This window comes from Phoenix dactylifera, chromosome 8 (assembly GCF_051530095.1).
Source record: "Phoenix dactylifera cultivar Ajwa chromosome 8, Ajwa_hap1_PhDact_Kaust_v1.1, whole genome shotgun sequence".
NCBI lineage: Eukaryota > Viridiplantae > Streptophyta > Magnoliopsida > Arecales > Arecaceae > Phoenix > Phoenix dactylifera.
The window spans coordinates 17251189-17278960 of NC_143197.1; the positions used below are offsets into that span (position 1 = coordinate 17251189).

The window sequence follows — 27772 nt, forward strand, 5'->3', positions numbered from 1 at the left end:
GTTTTTAGAACAAGTGGTGATTTTAATATGGTATTATAGCAGAGATCCTAAGTTCGAACCGTGTCTCCATACTATTTAACCTAATTATTAAAAATTTTATATATTAGACTCACCCGTTAAAAAAAAGCATATGCTCAAAGAGACTAACGAAGCCGCAGATTGAGTGGCTTCTTATATAGCCTGCCACTTCAGAAGGGTCATGTAAATTGTGAAGAAAAAATTGTCTTTTTTTTTTTTTTTTTATAGCCAAAGTATTGCTTAGGGTACTTCCTGATTTGTTTTTTAATTTTATTGAATATATTATTACTTGTATGAAATGCCAGTTAAAATTTTTTTGAAAAAAACAAGACAGAACGGCCGGACATATACAAATCTCATGAGTTTATGGTGAGAGCTGGAGTCCATAAATTTTTTTTTTCTGCCAGCGGTCCAAAGGCTAAGACCTAAGTTGGGTTTGGATAGGCTTTTGAAAAATTTAAGCTAGATGAGCCTAACATATTCCGTTCCTACAAATTTTCAGCTCAATCCTATAGAAATATCCAAACAGATAATAAATTTCCAAGAAGAAACTCAAGGGAAGCAATGTACAAGCTGCTGTAGGTGCAATGCAATTAGTAACTTTACATATATTTGACAAGTATTGCTCCATGATTTCTTTGGAAAAAGAAAAATTTAAAACCTCTGCACAGCTTCCTTGCTAGTTAGAACAAAAAAATGATGCAATGCTTTGAAGTTGGCATGTAAAACATCAAATGCACGGAGTAGGACATCTTTAATTTTTCTTAAGTTGTTGGTCACAACAAAAATGTAATCACATACGATCACCAGTAAGATGGGCAAAAAGAATTAGGACCCCAAATGCAAATGCCATTATTTAAAAGCTCATCAGTTCTTCGAGGAAAAACTCAAGCCAATTGCTAGCTTCTTTTTCCGATCCCAGGCTGGCAGTCTTGTTGTATTTAATTTGTCGCAGAGGAGAAAACCATCGATTCTAGAAAGCTTCATATACAAGAACACAGCCTTTGCCATCTCATCCTATTGTGAGACCAATAATATTTTGTCCCAATGGACAGATCAAGGTACCAATCATAACGTATAGCCCATCAAGCCATCTAAATCTTTGGCCATGGTGCTCAAGCATATATCTACTATGAGAGCTTTGTAAAGACCGTCCAAACTCCACGTCAGCTTACTTGTTTTGCTCATGAAGTCATGAATTCACTGAACTAATCTTTGGCCCTGGTGCCGAAGCATATATCTACAAGGGATCACCTCTAGTAAGTCATGAATTCACTGAACTAATTCCAGGGCTTTCCATTCCCCTCCAAATTACAATCTGACCATCTTTAAATAGGATAGGAACGCAAGGCACCAACTCCTGCAGTAAATCATTTAAAGCACAAATCAGAACACAGCAGCAAGACATTTAACTTATTACAAACATATTTTTTTTATCAATTAGAGCATATAAACATGACAATTTTCATTGTTAACTAAAGGATTCATCAAAAAGTAGTACTTTATCATATATAATACCTTTCCTTTGCAAAACATGCAGGGCTATGGGCTTTTGTTTACTGCAGGCCAGAGTGGACAACTAGTGCACCGCCCCCCTAACTGGTCCAGTTTCATATTTGGACAGAATATACATCTAACCCCATGAAAACTGGGATTATTTCAAGGAAATGGACGAACCAGGCTGGTGGAAAACTGGAATTTTAGGAATCCACTTCAAAAATAATTGCAAGCGACTAACACTTGAGTGCAGATTATAACCCCTTGAGCTGTTGTATGGTCTGAACCCTCTCAACCACTTTGACACAGTTTGAAACTATTTCACTATGACATTTTATTATCCTTACAAAATTGTCACTAATGAAGCTATCTCAACCAGGTTGTAATATTTCAATAATCAGTTATTTTTCCTTTGGTAAAAAAGAAAAAAAAAAATATTCAATTATTCTTTTATGTAGTTTTAAAACTTATAATAATTAAAAATATTAATAAATTCTACATATTTTTTATATTATATATAATTTTTCTAATTATTTTTTATTATTTTACGTTTATTCTGCAATGGAAGAATATAATTTAAAGTAGAAAATTTGTAAAGAGTTATACATATTTTTCTTATATTATATCTATCTTTCCAAATTTTTAAATTTGTTAAGTATAATTTGAATATAAAGCCAGATTGACCAATTGACCTGGTTGGACCAGTAACTTGGTGATCTGGACTCTTGGCAAGGTCAACCTCTGGTCCACATGCAATAACCATGGAGCTAACAGCAACACGATCTTTGCTCTAATTAGATTGCTGGCATTACATCAGAAAAGCTTCCAATGAAAAGCCTCAACTGCAGTTATTTTTTTGCCATGAGTATATAGTATATTATTGGTTATGCGGTAATTATATCCTTCAAGAAAAAGAAATACAAATATAGGCATCATTAGGTTCTCATATACAAATCCCAGCTCACATAAAGTTCTATTCTGGTGCAAGATGAAATTCTTTCTATGAAACCCTTCAAGATGAATTTCAGTACAACTTTGTGCACTTAACAGAACAAATTTCTCAGCAACTAGTAAGGCAGCTAAAGAGTTTGATAGTGTATCCTAAAATGAATGCGAACTCATTATTTTCTTCTAAAGCTAGTTGCCTCAGCTAAGTTACTAACATTACATGATATATCCACATCAGTATATTGATTACTCAGCTACAGATGGCTACAAGGTGATAAAATATTTTGTGGGCCAATAAGAATATCTGGCTTTATAATCCTACTAAATATAAACATTACAAGTGTTTCATATGGAGGATTTCCGGTTTCTGTAAGTCAGATCATGAAATTTTCTTAGACCTACCCATCCAAAGCAAAGTACGTCGTACCGGTACCGATAGGCGTACTGGTCGCCTATCGGACCGGTACGGTTCCAGTTCGTACCGATACCTTTTCCTTGCATGCCCCACGTTAAATGGCACAGAGTGATAATTAATGCCACTCCGTGGCATTAAATATCCCGCGCGGGGCAGCTCGCGCACTGCCTTGTGCGGGGCAACGCGTGCACCCGCCCCCGCGCAGGCGTGCTACCCCGTGCATGAGCCGACCGGTTCGCACCAATATCGGCTTGTACCGGTGCGAACTGGTTTGATTCGCACCAGTACACAACAAAAAATGATTATAGGGGCCGAAACCGTTTTTCACAGCCGAACCGTACCGATTGGCGCCAATACCGGTATGGTACATGCTGAACGGCCGGTTCGGGCCGGTTTAGCAGATCATGATCCAAAGAACATCAATAATGTGAAGGTGAGGATCTAACTTGCTATAATACTAGACATTAGAGAAGCATTACTAATTTAAGGATGTAAAAAATTAAAGAAAATTTCAGAGCAATACTGCACATTTTCATTTCTTAGAATACCAAATGACCAGATAGTTTACATATATCAAAGTTTTCAATCCAGAATCAAGATAGTTAAGAAAACATTATTAATGAAGCATGCTAGACATACCCTTAACTTCACACCAATTTTCTTGCAGTCACTGGTACCCACATGAGTGCAGTCCAGTCTCGCCACTTCTGAAGTTTTGAAGGCATCCCTTACTCTCGCCACCACATTCACATACACACCGTTTCTAGCTGCAAAGATTATGTCCAGCACACAAAATGAAACATGCACATAGGTGGCCACTAAGACGATCAATTGAGGTTTTCACATTGGCAAACATTTAAACAAGAATCAGGTTATGATATATGAGCTGATAATTTTACAAAAAAAAAGAAGAAAAAGAGAGATAACACAAATTTACTCAAATATTTCACTGTAGTGGTGATTTGAAGGGTAATAATTTACTCAAATATTTCACGCAGCACGCATCAACACAAATTTACTTACTGAGTTTCAACAAAGCGGGTGAATTTAACCCTCTATTCCTCATCTCTTTTGTTTCCTCAAACGTCAGACCCTCAGCAACATTTTGTACAAGCCTTGGATAGATGGGAGCCAATGGCTTCCATAGCATTAAAGGAATGACTGGCCTTTGCTTTGGATCATAGTTCCGACCACGATATAGAACGAGAATGTTAATTTTTCTATAAATGATTTTCCCACCAGTTTTATCCTGTACAAAAGTCACAAATAATCTGAGGACAATATCTCCAAAAGATTACAAAATAAGAATACATTCACAAGACATTTCATCATTAAAAGTTTCCTTAATTGCAACCTCAAGGTGGAAGCAGACACCGTCCATGTCAAGGGTTGGCACTCCCAAACACTTGATTCTCACAGCTTCAGCTCTCATCCAATGATTATGGATGTCATCCAGCATATTATGTGTTACACCACCTCTCCCTACATAGGAATAAATTTTGTTCAAACATATGAATGAAAATTTTCATCAAAACAAAGTAGATATTGAATAGAAGAAGAAATTCTTGTTGCAAGTGAACGCTCCACTTCAAAAGACGTAATTGCATTATGTGTAGTTTCTTTCATTTAAATCAATAAAGAAACACATAATTCAATAAAAACAAGCAAGTTGCATCTCCCTAAATGCCATGCATCTAATAAGATCAGGACCTGACATAGTGCCAAACATGTCGCTTGAAAACTAGTGGTGGTAGAGTGGTCTAGAATGAAAGAATGAAAAAATGTTTCAAAGTATTGTTATATATTCTCTTGTGAAGCATAGAACTCAAGTATTGTTATATATTCTCTAGTGCACATGAAACAAGCTTTTCTCATGCCTCAGCTACTAGAAGGGTGTTTAAAGTTAGCAAGTTTAGAATGGAAGAAGCATCATGGAACTACAAAATGACCATTGAGTGTAGATCCTAGGGGCAGGACTTAAATATACGTTTTACTCCACCTTTGCAATAATTACCAAACTGCACAACTCTCCACATGAGCTCCAGACATATCATATATTTGATATTTTCACTACTTTTGTTCCCTTTCACAATCACGTGCATTGCATATGCCCAACACTAGAAAACATACATGTACATAGGTCAGGTAGGTTTGCATTAACTTAGAATTAACCCAATCCCAATTGGTTGTCAATTGTTGAAATTGGAACTAAACCAATCAATAAGTAACAAACCCAACTCACCCAAGTAAAAATTTTGTTCAACAAAAGCAACAAATAAACTATTGATTTTATTAAAAAAACACATTAAGTATAATAACATCACTTACATAAAGCAATACATAGTAAATTCAAAGGCATCTTACTAAAGTCAAACCCAGAACATTTACAGATCTAGAATATAAACAAATTATAATAAAGAGTAAAACAATACTTCATTCAAAAAAAAAAAAAAACAATAGTTAACCCAAACCATGAGTGAAGCATATATTAAAATCAATTATAAAGTATAACATAGTCTTTGATGCATAAATTAAAAAATAGTTGGTTGGAAATGAGCTAATAGTATTTTATTTCCTATCTTTTTAATTATTTATAAAGTCTCGCATTATAAAGATACCATGGATCCCACGCTCCTTGCGGGCACCCCAGTTTTGGCACTCTACCACTAATAAAACAATGATCATATAAGTGACGCCCCTATTTCTGGTGTCACAAACCTCCAAAGGTCAATTTCATCACTTGTATGCATCCTCCGCGCATGCATAAAACAACTCCCTGATTTTTTAAAATTCTTCACATTTTTTCTGTAAGCCTAAACATAGTCATGAATATACTTTTCAGAAAGGGGATAAAGTCAGGAGCCTAATGCATCTTTTGAAACTCAGATTTGAGTTCGGGATTGAGAGGTATGCTCAAACTACTAAGTCACCAAAATAGCCTTGCTTGAAACATGATATCAATCTCAGAATTATTAATAAATATTTTTTTAGTTCAAAATGGTAAATAATATACTTGTTGGTGGGTCATCAAGTTAGGAATTCAATGCATTTGACAGAACTCAATTTCGAGCTTTGGATGGAAATGAATACTGCTCTGAGCAGATTGCTTGGACAGTAGAGCCATGTTATCTCAAGGTCCAGACAGCCATATTCTTCTCTCAGACCTCTGAATGGCAGAATCACCGTCATCACAACGCCCCAAGGTCTTTTTTGAATTTGGATCGAATGAGTTAACAGTCTCAAGGTCCTGATAGAAAAAACTTGTCATTCAAAGCCGTTTTATACATACAAGCTATACACTGACCTTAAATTTGAATTTTTTGAACTGATTTTGAGTTTACTACCCGTAGGTTGCCTACTATGAGTACCCTTCCACCACTCTAGGGAACATATCTAACACTTAGAAATCCCCTTTCTAAGTGAGCAATGGCAGGCCCTAGTACGGGCTCTGATGTTGAGAGAAGCGAGGAAGGAACTCCAGTAAGTCCCCTCTCAAGTGGGCAACGGCTATGCAATGATAAGCTAAGCACGGTGGTGGTTGGTTCTATCTTCTCCTGGCAGGCACCCAAATTTTGGTGCTCTACTAGGGATAAATAATTGATCATATGAGTGATGCCCCTATATCCGGTGTCATAAACCCTCAAAGGTCAATTTCCTTACTCATACGCATCCAACATGCATTCATAAAACAATTCCCTGATTTCTCAAAATTCTTCATATTTTTCTTACGAGCCTAGACATGGTCATGAATGTACTTTTCGTAAAAGGGAATAAAGTCAGGAGGTTAGTGCATCTTGTGACACCCAAATTGGAGTTTGGGATTAAGAGATATGCTAAAATTACTAAGTGGCATGTGGATGCCTTCACCAAAATAGCCTTGCTTGAAACATGATCTCAATTTTAAAATTATTAATAATATATTATTAGTTCAAAATGGTCAATATTATACTTGTTGGTGAGAGCATCGAATCAGGAATCCAATGCATTTTACAGAACTCAATTTTGAGCATTGAATTGAAATCTATGTCTGATTTACTGAATAAAGCACAGAGCAGATTGCTTGGACAGTATAGCATCAATAAACTTCCATCCAAAACTCCAAATGGCGAAATCGCTGCCATCCCAACTTTGCAAGCTCTGTTTTGCAATTGGATGGCATGAGTTAAATGTCTGTCGAAAAAAAAAAAAACAAGTTCAAAGTTGTTTTTGTGCCTATAAGGCAGAACAAATTATTCTTATCGTATCCTGATTTCAAATTCAAAATTTTTGAATGGATTTCGAGCCCTCCCATCCTCATCCGACCCCTAGGGCATACGACTCACCTCTCTGCCCTCATCTGATGCCTCCAGCCCTTCCATTAGCCATTAGATCCTGCTCAAGCCCTTCCGATGAAGCTTGCACAACAATAAGCAAGACTCATTCAATCTAGAGCACGAGAAAAGTCTCTCCTTGCCTACTTCTCGCTCACATTCTCATACATTTTTGCTCGATCTTGATGGATATTGGCAGGCTGGCAAGGGTCAGGATCAACCTCTCTATTGATCGACAGCTAAGTGAGATGAATAATGACAAGTGGGCCTATCAGCAGCTGCCATACCTGAAAATGCTACAAAGCCCCTTTGCATGATTAACGAAACATCGAGAAATTTTCAATGCCTAAATATCGAATTTTCCCTCCTAATTTACTAAACATGAGAGTTTGTATCATTTTTTAAGATAGACACAAGATTTAATGTTTATGTTTGTCTATATCTATCCTTCCCCATTCTTTCCACCATATTAATAGCATGTTTTATATGCAAAATGACATACAGTGTGTAGTGGTGTCCTTGTACTTAAGATTTTTAAAGTTGTCATTTTGGATTCTTCAGGACACTTGACACCCATGTCCCATGTCTAGGTAACATTGCCTTTTGAAAAGAAACTAATCCCTTGTGCTTCATAACGTAACAACCATAATCACAAAGCCATGTTAACTGGTAGGGCCCTAATTTCATTCCACCTCAAAGGTCAGCTTTTCAAGTACTTAAAAATAGACAAAATTTTCCCTCCTCGATCTGCAAAGGATTGTCCTAATTTTTGACTATGGCATGTCACTATTGCCCAAAAGAAATTTATGCACCTCAAAACCCTCGAATGGCTGAGAAAGATAGTGAAGTCCGGACATGAGTAACTCGAGAGAGATATCTACCATTATCAAAGCAAAGCCAATGACAGGGGGTCAAGAACGGCCAAGGAGATGAAAAGAAGTGAGCATTTTTTCTTTGAAAGAAAAAATTGAAGGGGGAGAGGAGAGGTAAATGTGAGCCCATAACCGAGGGAATTATTAAAAGCTGTTGAAAATTGGAAAAGGAATTTAAATTATATTAGCTATGCTCCACCAACCAACACTCCATCATTGGCTTAATGGGGCTGAATTTTAAGATTTATGATTTTAAGGCTTCGCAAATCTTGAGCTTCAAACTTCATCCTGAGTTCCATCAAATCAAAGAAAAGGAAGTGGACAATTCCCAATTATCCATGGTTTATGAAAAGCTAAACAGCCCCAAGATAAGCAGAAGTGTTATTTTTCCAATTTTCTCATATATATTCAATCCTATGTCAATTTTCAAAAAATTAACAAAATTCAACGCATATGTACATAGATGAAAGATAACTTTATTAGCTTGTGAGATTATTTTTATCTTTCTATCTGTATACACCACACAAGCATCTTAAGATATATAACAGTGGCCTTGAAATGCCCACTTGCTGCATTGAAGGACCAGTAAGCATCTTAAAGAATTTCCACATACATCCCAAGGTGGTATGTGCAGCATCTGCATGCTGAAGTAATGTATTTTCTCAGTGGCCAGCAGAGCCAACTTGCTTCCACTTAGAAAATATATATAAAAAAAATCATAAATTTTGTAGTGTATAGATTAAGGAGTGGTTAGACCAGTTTATTGTTAATTAGTTACATCCGAAGATGAATAAGTTTTCCATTGACTGACTTTAAAAATATAAAACATTGGATTATCTTTATGCATAGTGAGGTGACTGGCCTAGAATTGCATGTATTAGGTGTCATATTAACACCATAAAATGTCCTACTCTACCCTATAACTTTGGTATTCGATAAATTATATGATCGTGTCATATCAGTAGAAATAGCCAATCCCTTTTTGAGTGTGACAAGCCTCCAAAATAGGAGATAGTCTCAGTCAATTTTCATTTGATTGCATGTGCCCTAGGACTCTTACAATTTAGAGGCATATGGACTCAAAAAATAAGAAAGATAGCCCTTCCTAGAGTCTTAGTTCTCATGATGAAATAAGACTCCAACCAAATTCCTATTGCATCAGAAACGGGTGAATCAAGCTTGCTAATTACTGAAAAAAAGAAAAAAAGATTCAAATTTCCACTTGTAACTTAGAGAAAAAAAAATCATGCAATATGGAACAATTAACATAGCCAATATGTCATTGAGGACCATTTTGGATCATAAGTTCATAACTAGAAAAACCAAACAATTAGGATCTCGAAAAAGAGAAACAAAATGACATCAAGAAACAAAGGCAGATAATCCCAACCTAGATTGATCTGGCGAGAGCAGTCATCGTGCCGATACCGCTCCACGAGCTGCTCGATTTCCTCCTCCGTGAGCGGATCACCGAGCACCGAGTTCCGCACCTCGGAGTCCCTCTCCGGATCCACCCCCACGTTCGCCGGCGCTGATACGCCGTCCCATTTTCTGTCCAGGCGGCCGGGGCCGAAGGGCGAGAACCGGGGGGGCTCTCGGAAGCCGATGGGCTTCACGGAGGGGTCGTTCTCGGAGTAGGAGTAGCGGAAGTCGAACGGGAGGTCGGACCGGACAGGGGGAGATTTGTCGCCGATGGGGGATCGAGCTTTGGATTTGAGGGCTGGGGATTTGGGGACGGCGGAGAAGGGAGGGTCGTAGGTTTCGTCGCGGGGAGAGGGCGAGTGCTTCTTGGAGCGAGAGAAGAGGAGAAGGGCGGGAGCGGTTGAGGTGTGGGTTAGGGTTCGGAGAGAGAGGAGGGGAGTGCATGAGAGCAGCTTTCGCTGCATCCCAGAGGGAGAGAGACGGGACGGAGAGGGAAGACGACGGCGTCGGTCTGGTCATCTTTTGACTGCTGGATCTTTAACACGTGCGATGCTCGTGAGAGAACACGATACGGGTGAATTTCAATTAAAACTTTAGGCCTCGTTTGGCATCACTTCTGTTTTCTGTCCCATTTTTTTTTTATCTCTCTCTTTTTTAAAAAAAATTCTGTTCCAATTTACTTATCCCTTTCTTTTCTTTCAAGATTTTTAAAACAGATAAAATGTTTGGCAACACTAACTACTTCTATTTTTCAAAATAAAAAAAATATATTTGGCAATGTTGCACTTGTGTATATATTATCATCAGCATTATTGTTTTCATATTTTCCATCAATATGGGATAACAACACTATAGTTGAGTTGGATAGTTGTGTAGATCCATTAATTGGTCTTGCACTTTTCTTACTGTGTAACCATAAGTGAAAACCACTGTTGACTCCATAAAGTTCTAGTATTGTTTGGCCTATACCATTGATGTCACCACCAACATTTCCATTCATTCTAATAGAAGTCGTAGTAACCTTGCTCCACCTTGTCCTGCTCCTCAACTTATCCATGTGGTGCCTATTTAGTTGATTGCTAGGATGAGGTGTAAGCAATTATCGAAGACAAAAAACCAGCATCAGTTGTCTTTTGAAGCAAAGGATCCATCAGTATTGATCCTGCTATAGCAAGGTGGCGAGATCCAATACGAACTAACTGAGAAGATTTACAATGAGTTCATTCGATCCCTTATGTGGTAATCCCTCCATTTATATTACTCGAGACTTTCATGATTACCGACTCCATTCTATCTATAGCTCCTGTAAATAGTCTTTGATTTCTATTTTTCCAAATTGCGTACAACACCGAAGGAAACAAGGCCATTGCTACTAACTGCACGAATCTGAGGAATAGAGTCAATGCCGCTCTGATGGATAGTCTATATCATAGCTTCCTTGCCAAGCCTACCATACTAAACAAGCATGTCTAATAGCTTAAAAATAGATGCCAAATAGACTCAGTTGTTAGATTGCATGTGGGACAAATTGCCCGGCATGAGACCTAGATAGTGTAAGAGAAGTCTTCCTCATGTCATATTCAAAAGTAAAAAAAAAAAAAATTTCTCCTGAAGTGCAATAGAAGAGAAATTATTGTTTACACCAGTATGGCCGTGCAGGCAGCCAATTACAGCCACTAGTTCCTATAGCGGTGAACCAAGATGCATGCTTGATGAATAAGACTCATAGGAATCAGGGGTTGTTATTGGATGCATGCACAACTATGTGGTGCACACAATGTAGGCAATAATTTCACTGCAATAGATAATTTCTATAATTGAGTCCATTCTTCCCACCTGGCAGAGCACAAGTGTCCAAATCCATCTAAGCCTGATGTATGGTGGTTTGCAATTTGTTGCCATGCCCCAAATACCTCCATTAAAGTATTTAGATCCTAAGAACCTTGCACAATAAAATCATTCAAACTCAATATTAGATATATCAACATCAATGTTGAGTTATAACAAGTATCTTCCCTAGGAACCTCAATGCCCATGTTATTAGGCTATACGGTAGTCCTTGTTTGATTTTGCCAGCCACAATGAAGAAGAGTGTTCTCCACCAAAGGCATCACCAATGCCCTATTTTGCATGCTATTGCAAAATAGCCCTAATGTGCTCAAGCATCATACAAGTTTTGGCAGCAGTAGGGTCCCTACATGCTAGATCGCCCCTTCTCATGAGCCGTGAGGCAACCTATGACTACTATTATTATTATATGTAAATTTGACTTGGATAAATATAGATTCATGGATATGGGATCAAGCAAGGACTTGATGTTTACACTATATGAAGAAAAAAAAAAGAAAAAAAACAAACCTTACTACAAGAAAATAGGATGATAAAAATACATTCTCAATGTCAACAATATCAAGAGGAACTGCTAATTCTGGAATTCCAATGAAACAAAAAAAGTTGTGCCCATTCTCCTCCTCCCACAATTGTTGGGTAATTTGATCTCGAATACTGGCCATGTAAAGCAATTGACAATTTACATCTATCTGGATAAATATTTGTGATGTGTTCAAGTCCATGGGCCTCCCAATGATCAACTAGAAGGTCCTCCCCCTTATACTTTTCAAATAGAATATCTCTTCATGCATTTGTTCTTGTTGCCGCCGATCCCAAGAAGCTAATGTAGGCTGCTTCCGTAGATCTACTAGACAATAGGAGAAGGTTCATTGGATTAGCTCCAGTCAAACCCTCTTATGCTTAAGTCAGAGAGGGTTTTTGTGAAAAGTAAGGAAGAAGAAAGCAAAGAGAATAGTTTTAGTAATGTCAATCTTAAGGATGCTCTAGAGATTCGATAGTTGAATATTGGGTTAGGCCATTACCTTTCATAAAGGGTCTCCAAGTTTATTTATAGCTGGGATTCGTAATCTTTTGCAGATCATATCCTAACAAACTTGGGGTCATGTTGTAACCAACTTGCTGATGTAGTGTAACAACCCAATGATGTATTGTAATCGCCTAACATGTGATTGAATTGCTAGAACCTCGTGTATATATTATCATCAGCATTATTGTTTTCATATTTGGTTGCTGAGCTGACTGGTTGTTGGGCTAAGCTGAGAGGCTTTAGCCTTGGAGGTCATCTACTACTGGTTTGCTCGTCTTAGTTTTCAGGTTGGCTTGGAGGTTTAGACCAAAATTTCTTGGAGAATTTCTAAGTATGCCTAGGTCACCACATATATCATGAGTTGGACGAATCTGAACGTGTTACATTACCTTGGTCATTTATTACCACATATATCATAAGTTGGACAAATTTCTAAGTATGCATGGGTCATTAGCCCCCCACTTCCGAGCTCAAAGCATCTTCCTTAGTTTAGTGAAGGAAGTACTATCTCGTTAGACTCTATGATACTTTGAGGGCATTAACTCTTGGGTGGTGGTCTCTTGAAGGATGAGTCCTGACACTCTTTCTTTCGAGACAATATTGACCATTTAGAGAGGGATGGTTGCAACATGCATTTGCTGATCCAATTGGGGAGACAACTGGATAGATTGATCCAAGCATCTAGAACTCTATAAAAGGAGGAAGAAAGTCTCTGCAAACCCGACATATCTAGAGAGATTCTATGTATCCATCCATCGCATGAAGAGATTCTTGCAAAACTAGCTCACTGAATCGTCCCAAATCATCTTTAGGTGGTAGTTTTGTAACTTTTCCTCCTCCTTTTCTTGAGATTAAACATATTGTTAATTTTCCTTCTTCTCTTTGCAGGATAACATTTTCATGGATTCTACATGGGAAAGATGCCTTCAACGGTGCGTAGAGGCACTCTAATTGGCTTTGCAAGAGGCCAAGAAGAAAGTGACCGAGGCTAAGGTATAACTTGGATCCCTCATAAGTAGCCTAGCGGTCGAGAAGGATTGGACCTAAGCGGCTCTACTCCGGGTTGCTGTGGTAGAGAAGGAACTGAATGTCATATGGTTCCGAGTCACCCAGACTGGCAAGAGAGCTTCTTGGTCTGTAAAGAAGTTCAAGGTATGGGAGAACTACTATACAAAGTTCAGCGTTATTGCAATCAAATCCTTCATAAAGGGCTTCAATGAATGCAGAAATCAAGTGTTGAGGCTCTTCCCCCAGGTTTACCTTAGTAGTCTCGACCCTACTGTGGATAAGGATAACAAAGTTAGGAAGTGGGACAACAACGACAAAACTAGAGAGTAGGACAGCGACAACAAAGTCGGAAAGCTGTCAAGCTCAAAGCAATAGGCTTTTGCTTGCCTTCCTCTTACACTTTTTGGCACCACCATGAGGTCGGGTGACCTTGCTGAAGTCGTTGACTTTGTAAAACTAGAGCCCAACCAATCTTGACCTTCTTCTTTTTTAATGAAATGGTCCAGTTCGGTCTTTGACCTACTATATAATCATATATTATTAATAAAATGAATCATTTTTGAGCATACCCTTTTCTTTTGCTCATTAACTGAATGTTTGTTTGAAGTTGTCCTAAGAATGTCTAGATGGGCTAGACCAGGCACAGAGGCTAATTTCTGAGGTCGGTTGAATGAAACTGAGATAAAGTTATAATTAAGTAACTCCAAGTACTTGAGATCGGCTAAATACTTTGAGATAAAACCATAAAATCTTATTTTATGACTGAGACGGAGATAAAATCATAATAAGATGTGACGATAGCAAGGTAAGCCAAGTTAAGATAGAGCCGAAATATCCGTAGAGATTAGCCAAGAAGGTTGTGAGTACTTCAGAGTTATGCCGAAATACATTCATAAGGCCTCTCATAGATAGGCTAAAATATGATCATAATACCAATGCTTAAGTTAGAGAGCGTTTCTGGTGGGAAATAAGGAAGAAAAAAAGTAAAGAGAATGGTTGTAGTAATGCCGATATTAGGGATGCTTTGGAGATTTAGTAGTTGAGTATTGGGTATTAAGCTATTACGTTTCATGAAGGTCTCTAGGTTTATTTATAACAGGGATTCCAAATCTTTCATAGATCGTATCCTAACAAATTCAGGGCCGTGTTATAACAACCTGCTGAAGTGGCCTAACAATCTAGGAACGTGCTGTAATTTTTGGCACATGATGGAATTATTGGCCCCGCGCGCATTTGGATAGGGGGATCGTGTTGCCCCTACTGCAAGAAGGTCCTGCTTGGCTTAGGTTGGCTATCGAGCTTCTTGATTTTTGGGCCGAGCTAAGAGGCTTCAGCTCTGAAGGTTGGCTGCTGCTGTTCTACTCATTTTAGCTCTCAGGTTGGCTAGGGATCCTGACCAGAATGTCTTGGAGAATCTCTAAGTATGCTTGAGTCGCTACATAGATTATGAGTTGACCGAGTCTAATCGTGCTATAGCACTTTGGTCATTTATTGCTACATCAATTTTGATAAAAAATATATAAGGTACAACAACTAATGAAAATATAGCATCGCAATTGCAAACTATATAGAGGCATTTGTTTCAAAATTGGAAATCAAGCCTTTAACATTTTAAAGCAACATTTAACGATATTATGCAACAAGCATGGCACAATAGGTAAAAAGCTCCTCTAGATTGCCCCTCTCTTGAGTGGTATCTCTCTTGCAATATGGTGAGAGAAATCTAGCAGGCATATAAGTATATATAGAATCAACGAGAGCATATCTACCTGTTTTAAACATAATCATTATATTTAATTTATGCTATTTATGTATATTAAACTACAGAAAAATAACATATATTCTTCTAGAGAAGGGAAAACCACATTATTGATCTACTATGAATTCTTAAAAATTCTAGAATCATTGGCATGATCTTAGCATCTAGTGATGATACATGTGAACTTCATATCAAATGAACGTGTACAAGTCATATGTTGTGTGGTCTCAATTCTTTTCCCCCGATACGTAATTTGCCGATTTGATGGAAATCCATGCGTTAGTACGCGTTCCACTTCCACCTATATATAGCCCCGACAATATCTAATAAAAATTTAAGCTTTCTTGCTAGGCTTAAATGAGAGTATTTCTAGAATCTAGATTAACACAAATCACCAATAAAGTAGGTTACAGAGCTGTTTTATATTTTCTTTATCGATCATTTTATTGATAATTAACAAAATGTCTCGCGTAGGTTGCTAATCAGTGGCTCAAATGGATGGTTACAGCCCGGCTAGCTGCATGAGGAAGTTTTTGTGTGAGATTTTTGGGTGGCTAAAAAGCACCCGAGCGAGACAACGTTCCACACCCTTCTCGCACCTACGAACTTTCTTCGGCAGAGCTCGTCCCTGTTTGTGGTTGTTAAGCAGCTTATGTGCGTGATTTCTAGTCTCTTGTCGCCACCCGGACTTGAGGCTTCAACGACCTCCACACTTCGTCCACTAGCCCACGCAAACAGCTCCACCTCAGTCTTTACGCCTTCCATTTCCCCACGTACCCTCTCTACAAACCACACCCCCACAGTACCACTTTCCGCCTCACACGCCTTTTTCCACCACAAGAAGTCCCCTCCTCCCCTCCTCACCACTTCCTTGCTCTCTTACCCTCCCTTTTCATATCCCTTCCCACCCCTTCTCTCTCCCTTAGCTTCCAGCCCACCAAATGTACGCTCTAACCCCACATTGCCACCTCTCAAAGGTCCTACGCCTCTCTCGAACGTGTCGTGCCACCGCAACCTCGCCAGCTCGAACTTCGACCGCCGATCGACGCCGCCACCTTCCCATCACCACCACCACCCCGGCCACCGCTAATGATTACTCCTCACTCCGCTCGACGTGGGCTCACCGTGCATGGGTTGCCACCGGCTTCGCCTCAGTGCTCACCACCCTAGCCAAGTCGGTCTCCGCCGCAGTCGACTCCGGCTCCGCCTTCGAACCCCTCCTCGCCGCCTTCCTCGGCTACATCCTCGCCGACCTCGGCACTGGCGTCTACCACTGGGCCATCGACAACTACGGCAGCCCCTCGACGCCGATTTTCGGCCCCCAGATCGAAGCATTCCAAGGGCACCACCGCTGGCCGTGGACGATCACCCGGCGGGAGTTCGCCAACAACCTGCATGCCCTTTCTCGCGCCGTGACCTTCGCCGTCATGCCGATCGAATTCTTCGCCGCCGCCGATGACGCGGCGGTGCATGCATTCGTCGGGGCGTGCGCGGGCTGCGTCATGATGAGCCAGCAGTTTCATGCATGGGCCCACGGGACGAAGAGCCGGCTGCCGCCGGTGGTGGTGGCGCTGCAGGACGCCGGAGTTCTGGTCTCGCGGGCGGAGCATGCGGCGCACCACCGGGAGCCGTACAACAGCAACTACTGCATAGTTAGCGGGGTTTGGAACGGGCTGTTGGATGAGTGGAAGGCGTTTGAGGCGATGGAGATGGTGGTGTTCTTTAGGTTTGGTGTAAGGCCGCGGTCGTGGAGCGATCCAGAGTTGGAGTGGAAGGAAGAAACTGGTGGTGTGTCTTCGGAGTAGGGGTACATGTTTTGGATTCCATAGTGGAAGAATATTATTCTTTGGGATGATGCTTGATGCAAAACTGGAGCGAACTGCCATTTTCTCTCTGTTTTTTTGTTTCCTTCTTTTATTCTTTTCCTCTACAAATTAACCAACAGGTCTACAACTTTGGCTACATGGTGATTGGCCAAGAAATAATCAATGCGAGAGATCCTAATACATGGTATAATAGGGTTGTCGGTTGAATGCTGAATTGCCAAGACAGTATTATGCAGCTTCTCTTTTCTTTTATTTTTTGGTATAACTGAATTTTATCTGTACCAATCTAGAGAAAATACAACCGTATGAATCAGAAAATAAAATATATAAAAAATCAATAAAAATGTCCGATACAGCAGTTCACAAAATAGTACCAGTATAATTCACCATATATATTGCCATCCAATCAACAATGTTATTAGCTTCCCTAAAAATATGTGTCATCTCATAAGAACGATGAGCAGAAACCATTCCCTAATATAGTAATGGATGGAAAATTTTAAAATTAGGATAGTTTGATAACCACCTAATCACTGTCAACGAGTCCCATTCAATAATAATATGGGATGCTTTAAGGTGCTTCGTCGAATACAACAAACTTTCCCAACCAGCACATAATTCGACCATTGATATTGTCACTTATGCATCACTTGAACTTCTAATAACAAAATTTTCGTCTTCGAACTCACTTTGATTCAGAATACTACCATCAAAATTGACTTTGAGAAAACAGGAAGGTAGTAGTTCCCACGAAAAATAAGTGAATTGAGAAGATACGAGATTTGCGAAATAAGAACTGCAATTTTTCCTTGCTATCAAAGATCACTTTAAAGGAGTTGCACAAACAAATTTTTGGGCTAGAGAATCAACATTCATCAAAATCAATCTAGGACCACAATGAATATTTTGGATGATACATTCATTCATTACCAACCAAATCTTAAGAGCAATATACGACTTCAAAATCGCCTCCTACCTTTGGTTACTTCTACAAGATTTCTCTTTAATATTCTGAATGAACTCATTTAAAGAAGCAATGGCATAATAACTGTATTAGAAAGAGGAGCTTGTGATGTAGCATAGAGTGCGACCCATAAGTATCACGCCTAATTAGACCATACCAAGCATCGAAAAAGCCAGCAGATTTATGGGCGAACACTGTAGCAAGCAAATAAGCGAGCATGCAAGTGAATGAGATTCATAGGTTTCAACATATTTTCTTATTTTTTTTGATAATATTATAAATTTTGTTATAAATATTTCATTAGAGATAATTATCAAATTTTAGCTACGTTTCCATATTTATAATAGAATAATTTTAGTATGTTTTCTTATTGTCGAATCCTTTTTCAAGTATGTTTTGTATTGGGTTGAATGTCCAAATTAGGGTTAAGGTATCATGTGCTATAACTATTTACATAATACACTGTAAGGCGTAACCTTTGAGATATTAATAAAATTCCTTTCAAGAGAATTTCTTTCACCAAGTGAAGGATTCTTTTATCTACTTTTCTTTTATTTGTGTATTGATCTTCAAAGTATAACTTCAACGATCTATATAATCACCCCTTCTTCCTTTTTCCCATTGTTTGATTGGGTATCAGAGTATGAATTTTTTATCCAATTTGGATGGTTCTGAAAGAGAAGCAAATGATGCAAGCAACCATGGTGGGAAGAGCACAAAGAAGCAGATCGATTTCCGATGAAACAAAGATACGACGTCAAATCAAAGCCCTTACTCAATAGCCTCACACAGTTGAACCCTCCGCATGCATGGAAGAGGTCAAGGAGGATGATGACATGCTCAACCCTTTCCATGAGATCGAACCAAGTGCATTGGTGCAAAAGTAGAACTGTTCTCCCAAGTGTAGGAGAATCGCACAAGTAGTATAACTCGGAAGTCCGAGGTCGATTCCTCAGGGAACGATCTAAGGATTATTAGCGTAATTTTTAGATGTAATTTTTAGTTTATCTTCAGAAATTAAAAGCAGAGAATAATAGGTAATTAAACAACGTTCAAGAATATAGAGAAGGCTAGGGATCCGGAATCCCCCTTGACCATATTATCTTCAACAAATAAACTCTGGCGATTTCTTGATTAAGGATTAATTTGATAGAATAGTTCTAATCATGGAGTATATAATCTGAAAACATGAATTCAACATCCAAGTATTTATCGTGCCGGTTACGTCTACGACAAATTAAATATTGAAACAATCCATGCATCAATATATATAAACCATACAAGATCTATCTAATAAATTAAATACGCAAGAATCCAAAATATACCAATAGATATAAATCAATTAGAATAAAAGTTGAGAGTGTACTTGAAGAAAGCAACATGACAAGGGTTCATCCATCACCCTTTGCTAAAGAAATTAGCTTTCCATTACAAAAATCAGCCTCACCATTTTTTTTTTATTCTTTTCGGAAACAGGGCATCCCTTGTTTCCTCTCTCTCTCTTTTTTTTTTCTTTCCTTCCCAAACGGCTGGAGCTCCTCCTCTGTTTCCTTCCTTCAACCGCAGCAGCCCCCGCCTCCTCTGTTCTTCCTCTTCTTCTCCCCCAAAATGAGCCTCCCTTGAACCGATCCCCCATCTCCTTTTTATAGCTTTTCCGACCTATCAAGCGGACATAATCTTCCGCGTGAGAAGATTAGGGCGGAGGAATGGGGCTGGGAGGTGATTGCGGCCGGCTCCGACGCTGAGAACGGAGCTGGGCTGAATGCACGTGGAAATGGAAGAATCACGGACCGCTAAGGAGCTCTGTTCACGGAGGCTGATTGCTTGCTAATCTGGAAGAGGCGGATGAATGGGCGTTGGGCTCGGCTGAGAGGAAGGCTGAGACGCGGATCCGGAAGCAAGGGATGCGGGTTCATCAAATCTGGGAGGTGGATGGGACACGGAAGGAAGCTGAGGTGTGGAGGCTTGGCATGAATCCCGATCTTCTTCCAATGGATGCACAGAGACGCCCAGGAGCTGATCGCGGATGCTGGGAGATCGTTGCAAGAGGATCGTGGACGCTGATCTCGGGTACTGCGGGAGGAGCGGACGGCGGGGTAGAGCTGGGATGCGGATCCGGGAGCAATGGACGTGGGATGCTCGGACGCGAGTTCCGGCTGTGATGCTGGAAAAATGTTGAAACGGAAGTTGGACGGGCGGAAGAGGCGGCTGGGAGGTGATCGGGATGCTGGGAATGGATCACGGAAGCTTTGAAACGTGGATGGCTGAAAATCTGGATGGCTGGGAGACGTGTGAGGCGGATGAAATCTGGATGAGGGGATGCGGAAGATCAGATCACTGATCCGCTGCGGATTTTTGGATCCTCTCGGATGATGAAACTAGGCCTTTAGCGGATCCATCTTGCATTGCCTCCGAACGGCTGCCAAGTGTCGCTCGAGTGAAGTGTTGGCCAGATTCAATTATGCTTCAGCATGATCAGGTTCGAAGTCGACCAAATGCACATTTAAACTCTGATTTACGATAATCTATGCCAAATAAAATATAAAATTAATGCAACCCTTTTATCATTATTTGTTAGCAATAATATTAATTTAAACAATGTGTAGAACGCACTTTTGTGCTCTCATCACACCCCCCAACTAGCTTATTGCTAGTCTCTAGTAATTAACGAGCAAACGATAATGAGGACACAAAAGATGTGGTCTAACCTATGACTTTTTATTGAAGCTAAAGATATAAAACTAAGATACGTACCCATTTTCGTAGGGCATCACGATTGCACTTAGCTCGTGCAACAAGCCGTTAAACTCCTAGGTTATCCTAGTGGACGAGTGTTGTCTCGTGAGGGTTTGCAGTAATGTTACCCACAAACATCATTCATAAAATGATATACAATGAAATCTAAGTCAATACACATGTGATATATATTTTTCTCAAGCTTGGCAACTATCAAAGCAAGGGGAATACTAAAGTGTAGTATGCATAAACAGAATGAACTTTCTTAGAGCAGTAATACCTCCACCACAACATGGTACCGCTTGAATTTTAGGTGCACTACTCAAGTTCGCAAGTGTTTACTACAGTTTATTAGAACCTGATCTATCAAATTTTCAGAATATCACATGTTGTCTACATTCGTCAAGAATGGTTCGTATGTAAAGAAGAAGCTATCAAGCCCAGCTAAACATCCAAAGTACACACAGTTCCAAATTAATGGAGTCAAACCAGCCATTACCACATGTCACTGGGTTCAATCCAACCAACCTTATTCATGCTTATTTTTATTTTTAAACAAATATGACGATTACAATAGTCCAACCCCTTTAGGCTCTAGTAAGGTCCATGTAGCAAGTTTTCGGCCAATGACTCCTGATTCAGTTGTCTCAAGGCATTAGGTGAAACACCCCTCGGGCTTAATTACTCGAACCAGACTACGCCACGAGGTTAGACTTGTCATCTCCTCATTTTTTTTTTGCAAAATAGAGAAGGTAAACTGAACCATATAATGTGACTGTATCGTGACTATAGGTCAACCAAGGTCGGAACATAAAATACTTAGATGATCTAGCCGAGGTACCGAGGTATTCAACCTCTATATTTATGTGAAAACCAAATCATGAACCTTATAGTACGGACAAGGATACTCGTACTTTTTTTACAGATATGGCTTAATAAAAATGCATTAAACAAATGTGAACTCCTGAGGCCTTCCTATAATCATTAAGTACATGTGCGGGGATCTAATAATAGATCTCTGATCAGTCATAGTATGCATGTGTTCCTTACCTTAATAGTTGCACAAACTCAATATGAAAATACATGTGCATTTGTAATAAATCAAATGCAAAAACAAGTTTTTTTTTTTTTAATATTTCCCTCCCCCCAACTTAAACATTGCATTGTCCTCAATGTAATAGATACAAGAAAACTATATATGAGAGACAGTAGAGAAAATAATATTGGAGAGAAGAGGAATACCTTGAGCTGCTGATATCTAGAAAATAAGACCTACAAAATAAGAAGAAAACTAGAAATAAAAGAAAAAAATAATTCTAGCTAATATACATATACCTTTGCCTCCATGCTCAGTTATAAGAAGGCTCCTCCAAGGAACAGGTGTCCTCTTCATTTGCAAAATTCTGAAGAAAAGGTTTAAGTCTGTGTCCATTCACCTTAAATATCGTACCATTCTGTGGATTCTCAATCTCAACCGCCCCATGTGGAAATACAGTTTTTACAATGAAAGGACCTGTCCACCTTGATCTTAACTTTTCAGGAAACAGATGTAAGCGAGAGTCATAACAAAGAACTTTTTGTGAAGGTTTAAAAGATTTTCTTAAAATTGATCTATCGTGCCTAATTTTCATTCGTTCTTTACAAAGTCTAGCATTGTCATAAGCATCTCTGCGAATCTCATTAAGCTCGTTCAATTGCAATTTTCTAGCTAGACCGACATCTTGTAAATCAAAATTCAATTTTCTAATTGCCCAATACGATTTATGTTCTATTTCTACAGGCAGATGACACGCTTTTCCGTAGACTAGCCGGTAGGAAGACATGCCAAGAATGGTTTTGTATGCAGTACGATAAGCCCATAATGCATCTGATAGTTTCAAGGATCAATCTTTCCGTGATGGGTTCACCGTTTTCTCTAAAATACGCTTGATCTTCTTATTGGCTAACTCTACCTGGCCACTAGTTTGCGGATGATATGGGGTAGCAACTCTATGGGTGACACCATACTTTTTCAATAAGGTCTCGAAAGGCTTATTACAAAAGTGTTTTCCACCGTCACTAATTATAACCTTAAGCATCCCAAATCATGAAAAAATATTTTCTTTTAAAGACTTCAGGACAGGTTTGTGATCATTGGTCCTACAAGCGACAGCTTCTACCCATTTGGACACATACTCGACACCGACTAAAATGTACTCATATCCAAAAGACGGTGGGAATGGGCCCATAAAATCGATGCCCCAACAATCGAAAATTTTGATAATAGTAATGGGTTGAAGAGGCATCATTGCCTACGAGTTAGACTTTCAATACGTTGACATGGATCACATGTCCTGCAGAACTCGTGGGCATCTTTGAACATAGTAGGCCAATAGAGACCACATTGCAAGACCTTTGCGGCTGTTTTCTTCGAAGCAAAGTGTCCACCACAAGCATCAGTATGGCAGAAAGAGAGTACGCTTTGTATATCATGATCCGGTATGCATCGTCTAAAGATTTGATCGTTGCAATATTTAAATAAATAGGGTTCGTCATAGTAATAATTCCTAACTTCGCGCAAAAAAATTTTTCTATCTGTCGAACCCCAATGTTCCGGAATCCGATTCGTAACAAGAAAATTTACAATGTCAGCGTACCATGGCATATTAGAAAGTGCAAACAACTGCTCTTCGGGGAACGTATCTTTGATGGAAAACTGTGGCACCGAATCATTAAAAACTAACCGTGATAAATGGTCTGCAACCACATTCTCTACTCCCTTTTTATCTTTGATAGTTATGTCAAATTCTTGGAGTAGAAGTATCCATCGTATTAAGCATGGTTTGGCCTCTTTCTTATCCAGCAAATATTTTAGTGCTGCATGGTCCGTGAAGACAACAATAGGAGCACCAAAGATATAAGAGCGAAATTTGTCTAAGGCAAATACTACTGCAAGCAATTCCTTCTCGGTGGTGGTGTAATTCATTTGAGCATCGTTTAAGATTTTGCTTGCATAGCAAATGACATACGGCTTATTATCCTTGCGTTGTCCTAGGAAAGCTCCAATCGCATAATCGCTAGCGTCGCACATGATCTCAAAAGGTAATGACCAATCAGGTGGCTGCACGATAGGTGCAGTGCTAAGCATAGACTTCAACTTTTCGAATGCCTCCTGACAGATTTCAGTCCAATTGAACGGTGTATCAAGGGATAGGAGGTTATATAATGGTCGAGCTATGACACTAAAGTCCTTGATGAACCTCCTATAAAATCCAGCGTGACCCAAAAATGATCTAACATCTCTAACCGTCTTGGGTGCAGGTAGCTTAGCAATTAAATCGATCTTAGCTCTATCTACTTCCATGCCTTTTGAAGAAACAATATGTCCTAGGACAATTCCCGTTGGCACCATGAAATGACATTTCTCCCAATTCAGTATCAAATCCTTTTCTATACATCGAGCTAAGACTGCTTGTAAATGTGACAGGCAATCATCAAATGAGTTGCCAAAAATGGAGAAGTCGTCCTTGAACTCTTCTAAAAATTTTTCGTTCATGTCTTCAAAAATACTGAGCATGCATCTTTGGAATGTTGCAGGTGCATTACACAACCCAAATGGCATTCGTCGGAAAGTAAATGTGCCAAAAGGACAAGTGAAGGTAGTCTTCTCTTGATCTTCTGGTGAAATTTCAATTTGATAATATCCCGAATAGCCATCGAGAAAACAATAGAAATCATGCCCTGCAACTCTCTCCAACACTTGGTTTAGGAAGGGTAGAGGAAAGTGATCCTTTCGTGTGACCAAATTCAGCTTTCGGTAGTCAACACACATGCGCCAACTCGTCGGGACACGAGTTGGAACTAGTTCACCTTGTTCATTTTCTACTACCGTCAAACCCGACTTCTTAGGAACGACTTGAGTAGGGCTTACCCACTTGCTGTCGGAAATTGGATAAATAATACCCACGTCAAGCAACTTGAGGACTTCTACCTTAACCACATCTCTCATTGTAGGATTTAACCTTCATTGCATTTGCCTTGTGGTTTTGGCATTGTCCTCCAAATATATCCGGTGCATGCAAATTAAGGGGCTAATTCCCTTCAAGTCGGCAATAGACCACCCTAAGGCTCCTTTATGATTCTTTAGAACACCAACTAATTTTTTTTCTTGGGTATGATAAGTCCAGACGAGATGATTACAGGAAAAGTGTCTTCGGATTCAAGAAAAACATACTTAAGTTCCCTTGGTAAGGGTTTCAATTCGAGCTGGGGTGGTTGCTCACGGGATGGTACTATTTTCACCTCACGAGGCGACAACTTCTCAAATTCTCCTACTTTTGGTCTCCACCCAGTAACCATCTTAATATCCAGATTATCCACAATAGGTGTGACTGTCAAATCATCATTGGTTCCATTAGGATACCAATCAATTAAGCTATCATCGGATGGGTCGTTAATTGCTTTAGCTAACAAATATTCTTCTGCAATGGTTTCAACCCAATCAATCTCTTTACTCTCTCGGGATCATTGGGTTGTTTGCACACATTAAAAATGTTCAGTTATAAGGTCATGTTACCAAAAGAAAGCTTCATGACGCCATTCCTACAATTAATCAATGCATTAGAAGTTGTAAGGAATGGACGTCCTAAAATGACCGGAATCTGAGATTGCAAGTTCGAAGCCGGATGTGTGTCCAATACGATAAAATCGACAGGAAAGTAGAACTTGTCTACTTGGACTAATACATCCTCGATAATCTCCTTTGGAATTTTAACTGACCTGTCAGCTAATTGCAAAGTGACGGAGGTTGGCTTCAACTCACCTAAACCAAGTTGCTCATATACAGAATATGGCAACAAATTTACACTCGCTCTTAAATCTAACAATGCTCGCTCTATCGTAAAGTCGCCTATGATGCATGAGATAGTTGGGCAACCTGGATCTTTATATTTAGGAAGAATGTTGTGCTGCAAAATAGCACTCACATTTTCAGTTAAAAATGCCTTCTTCTTAATATTTAATCGACGCTTGACAGTACACAAGTCCTTCAAAAATTTGGCATATGAGGGTACTTGTTTGATTGCATCAAGAAGAGGTATGTTGATCTTTACTTGCTTAAAAAGCTCAAGAATTTCAGAATTAGGTTCGAGCTTTTGCAACGGCTTTAACCATTGTGGAAAAGGTGGAGGAAAAGGACATTCAACTTTCTCGGTAGAAGTTGGGACCTCAATTTTTTCTTTGTCCCTTTCATCGGCTTTCGGAGCATCAGAATTAGAAGTGACCTGCGGTCTCAATGGGACGGTCTGATTAATGACTTTTTCATTACGCAAAGTCATGATGCTCTTTGCATGTTCTGTATGCGAACTAGAAGGAGCCGTATTATTACTACCGTGCACTTGTGGGTTAGGTTGGGGTTGAGCTGGAAGCTTACCCTTCTCTTGAGTACTTAGGACGGTAGTCAACATTGACAATTGGTTCCTTATGTCTTCAAAATTTCGAGTATTTTGAGCATTGATATTAGCTTGACCTTGTAGAAAAGTTTGTATGGATTGCAAGGTATCCTCGATATTTGGCTTTTGAGAGGGTGGTGATGCAAAAGTAGGATGTGCAGGTGGAGGAGCTGAATGGTGTGACTGTTGAGGATGATCATTTCTCCACCTAAAATTTGGATGATTCTTCCAACCAGGGTTATAGGTATTCGAGTATTGATCGCTATAAGGCTTTTGGTAGGAGTTCATAGCATTTGCTTGATCGTGCAAGACTTCTTTGCATGCCGGTATGGTGGGGCAATCTGTAGTGGTATGACCCGACATATCGCAGATACCACAGCACTCGTTTCTAAGCTCTATAGTCTTGACAGGCTCAACCTTCCTAAGCTCAATTTCTTCTACCTTCCTAGTAAGGGCTGCCATTTTAGCATGAAGATCATCCTCAGTTCTGAGGTTGTAAAGGCCTCCCTGTACAGAGCTAGTAGGCTTAGGTAAAGACTTGGTGTTTCTATCCCCATTATCCCAAAGTTGGGCAGTCTCAGCAAGGGAATCCAAATATTCCCACGCCTCATCAGGGTGTTTTTCTAAAAATCTACCATTGCACATGGTCTCTACAAACTGTTTCAACTGTGGAGATAAACCTTCATAAAAGAAGCTAATGGTTCTCCAGGTTTCGAACCCGTGATGAGGGCATGAGAGAAGGTCTTTAAATCTTTCCCAACATTCATAAAATGTTTCATTATCTTTTTGTTGGAAATTGCTGATATGTCTTTTCAAAAAGTTGGTCCTTTGTGTGGGAAAGAACTTCTTTAAAAATTCTCTCTGCATATCTTGCCAAGTTCTTATTGATCTAGGTCGCAAGGAGTTTAGCCATGTTTTGGCCTTATCCTTTAGAGAGAAAGGGAACAATGTCAACTTGAGGACATCCTCGGTGACGTTTGGCACTCTAAAATGTAATGCTCAATTCTTCAAAGTCCTTTAAATGAAGATACGGACTTTCGGACTCTAACCCGTGAAACTTGGGCAGCAATTGAATTACCCCGGGTTTGATGTCAAAATGTCCTACATTATCAGAAAAAATTATGCATGAAGGTTGACTAGTCCTAGCCGGTTGTAGGTATTGTCTTAGAGTCATAACATGGGGTTGTCGTTCTCGATTGTGGTGACTCCCCGCATCTTCATTTAAATCAGCCATCTCACAAGGTGTGAGATACTGCGAAGGAATTTCAGGGGTATGTCCTAAGGGATGATCTAAAGTTGTACGACTTAATCGACCGGTGTCGTCCCTATTCCACTTTAGCATGCAAAATATTTTCCTCTCTTTTTTTTTCTTTTTTTTAAAAAAAATAAATATAAGTACCAACTAAAGATACCCTAAAACGACACCCTAAAACAAAAATTTATTCACAATCAAACATGCAACAAAACATTACACCTCAATTTCTAATATTTTTCTTAAATTTCTAGACAGCTCCTAACTGGTTTGAAGAGGGCACCTAAGCCTCCAATCCGGTCTAATGAACCGAGTTGACCAGGTAAGCTCCCAGGTAAGTGGAGGAGTCACGATACGTTCGCAAATGTCCCACTTAAAATCCACTTGCCTCGAACAGATGAACTGTCTTCCTTATAGGGACAAAGCTTGCCTAGACAT

General features: G+C 39.4%; 2 protein-coding genes and 1 non-coding gene across 3 annotated transcripts; 2 read left to right on the forward strand and 1 right to left on the reverse strand.

Annotated features, from left to right (window-relative positions):
* Positions 1-741: 741 nt before the first annotated feature.
* On the reverse strand, positions 742-10028 carry LOC103720928 (RNA-binding CRS1 / YhbY (CRM) domain-containing protein). Its single transcript, XM_008810900.5, has 5 exons — positions 9451-10028; positions 4233-4360; positions 3902-4127; positions 3518-3645; positions 742-1378 (listed from the first exon to the last, which is right to left on the reverse strand). The coding sequence occupies exons 1-5, from the start codon at positions 9944-9946 to the stop codon at positions 1283-1285; spliced, it is 1074 nt and encodes a 357-aa protein (XP_008809122.1). The 5' UTR covers positions 9947-10028; the 3' UTR covers positions 742-1282.
* Positions 10029-15851: 5823 nt separating this feature from the next.
* On the forward strand, positions 15852-17131 carry LOC103720930 (fatty acid desaturase 4, chloroplastic-like). The gene has a single exon (XM_008810903.5). It carries the CDS (start codon positions 16069-16071, stop codon positions 16930-16932), a length of 864 nt encoding a protein of 287 aa, XP_008809125.3. The 5' UTR covers positions 15852-16068; the 3' UTR covers positions 16933-17131.
* Positions 17132-26797: 9666 nt separating this feature from the next.
* LOC149752996 (small nucleolar RNA R71) lies at positions 26798-26903 on the forward strand. The gene has a single exon (XR_016396332.1). It is a non-coding gene; the product is annotated as a small nucleolar RNA R71 (small nucleolar RNA).
* The last annotated feature ends 869 nt before the right edge of the window (positions 26904-27772 follow it).

What these genes read in the sequence shown, in the direction of transcription:
- LOC103720930 (XM_008810903.5), top strand. Translation starts at nt 16,069, where the DNA reads ATGTACGCTCTAACCCCACATTGCCACCTCTCAAAGGTCCTACGCCTC.
- LOC103720928 (XM_008810900.5), bottom strand. Translation starts at nt 9,946, where the DNA reads ATGCAGCGAAAGCTGCTCTCATGCACTCCCCTCCTCTCTCTCCGAACC. An exon ending in CTCTCGCCAGATCAATCTAG is followed by an intron (nt 4,361 to 9,450) that starts GTTGGGATTATC and finishes ATTCCTATGTAG; the next exon opens with GGAGAGGTGGTGTAACACAT. An exon ending in GTGTCTGCTTCCACCTTGAG is followed by an intron (nt 4,128 to 4,232) that starts GTTGCAATTAAG and finishes ACTTTTGTACAG; the next exon opens with GATAAAACTGGTGGGAAAAT.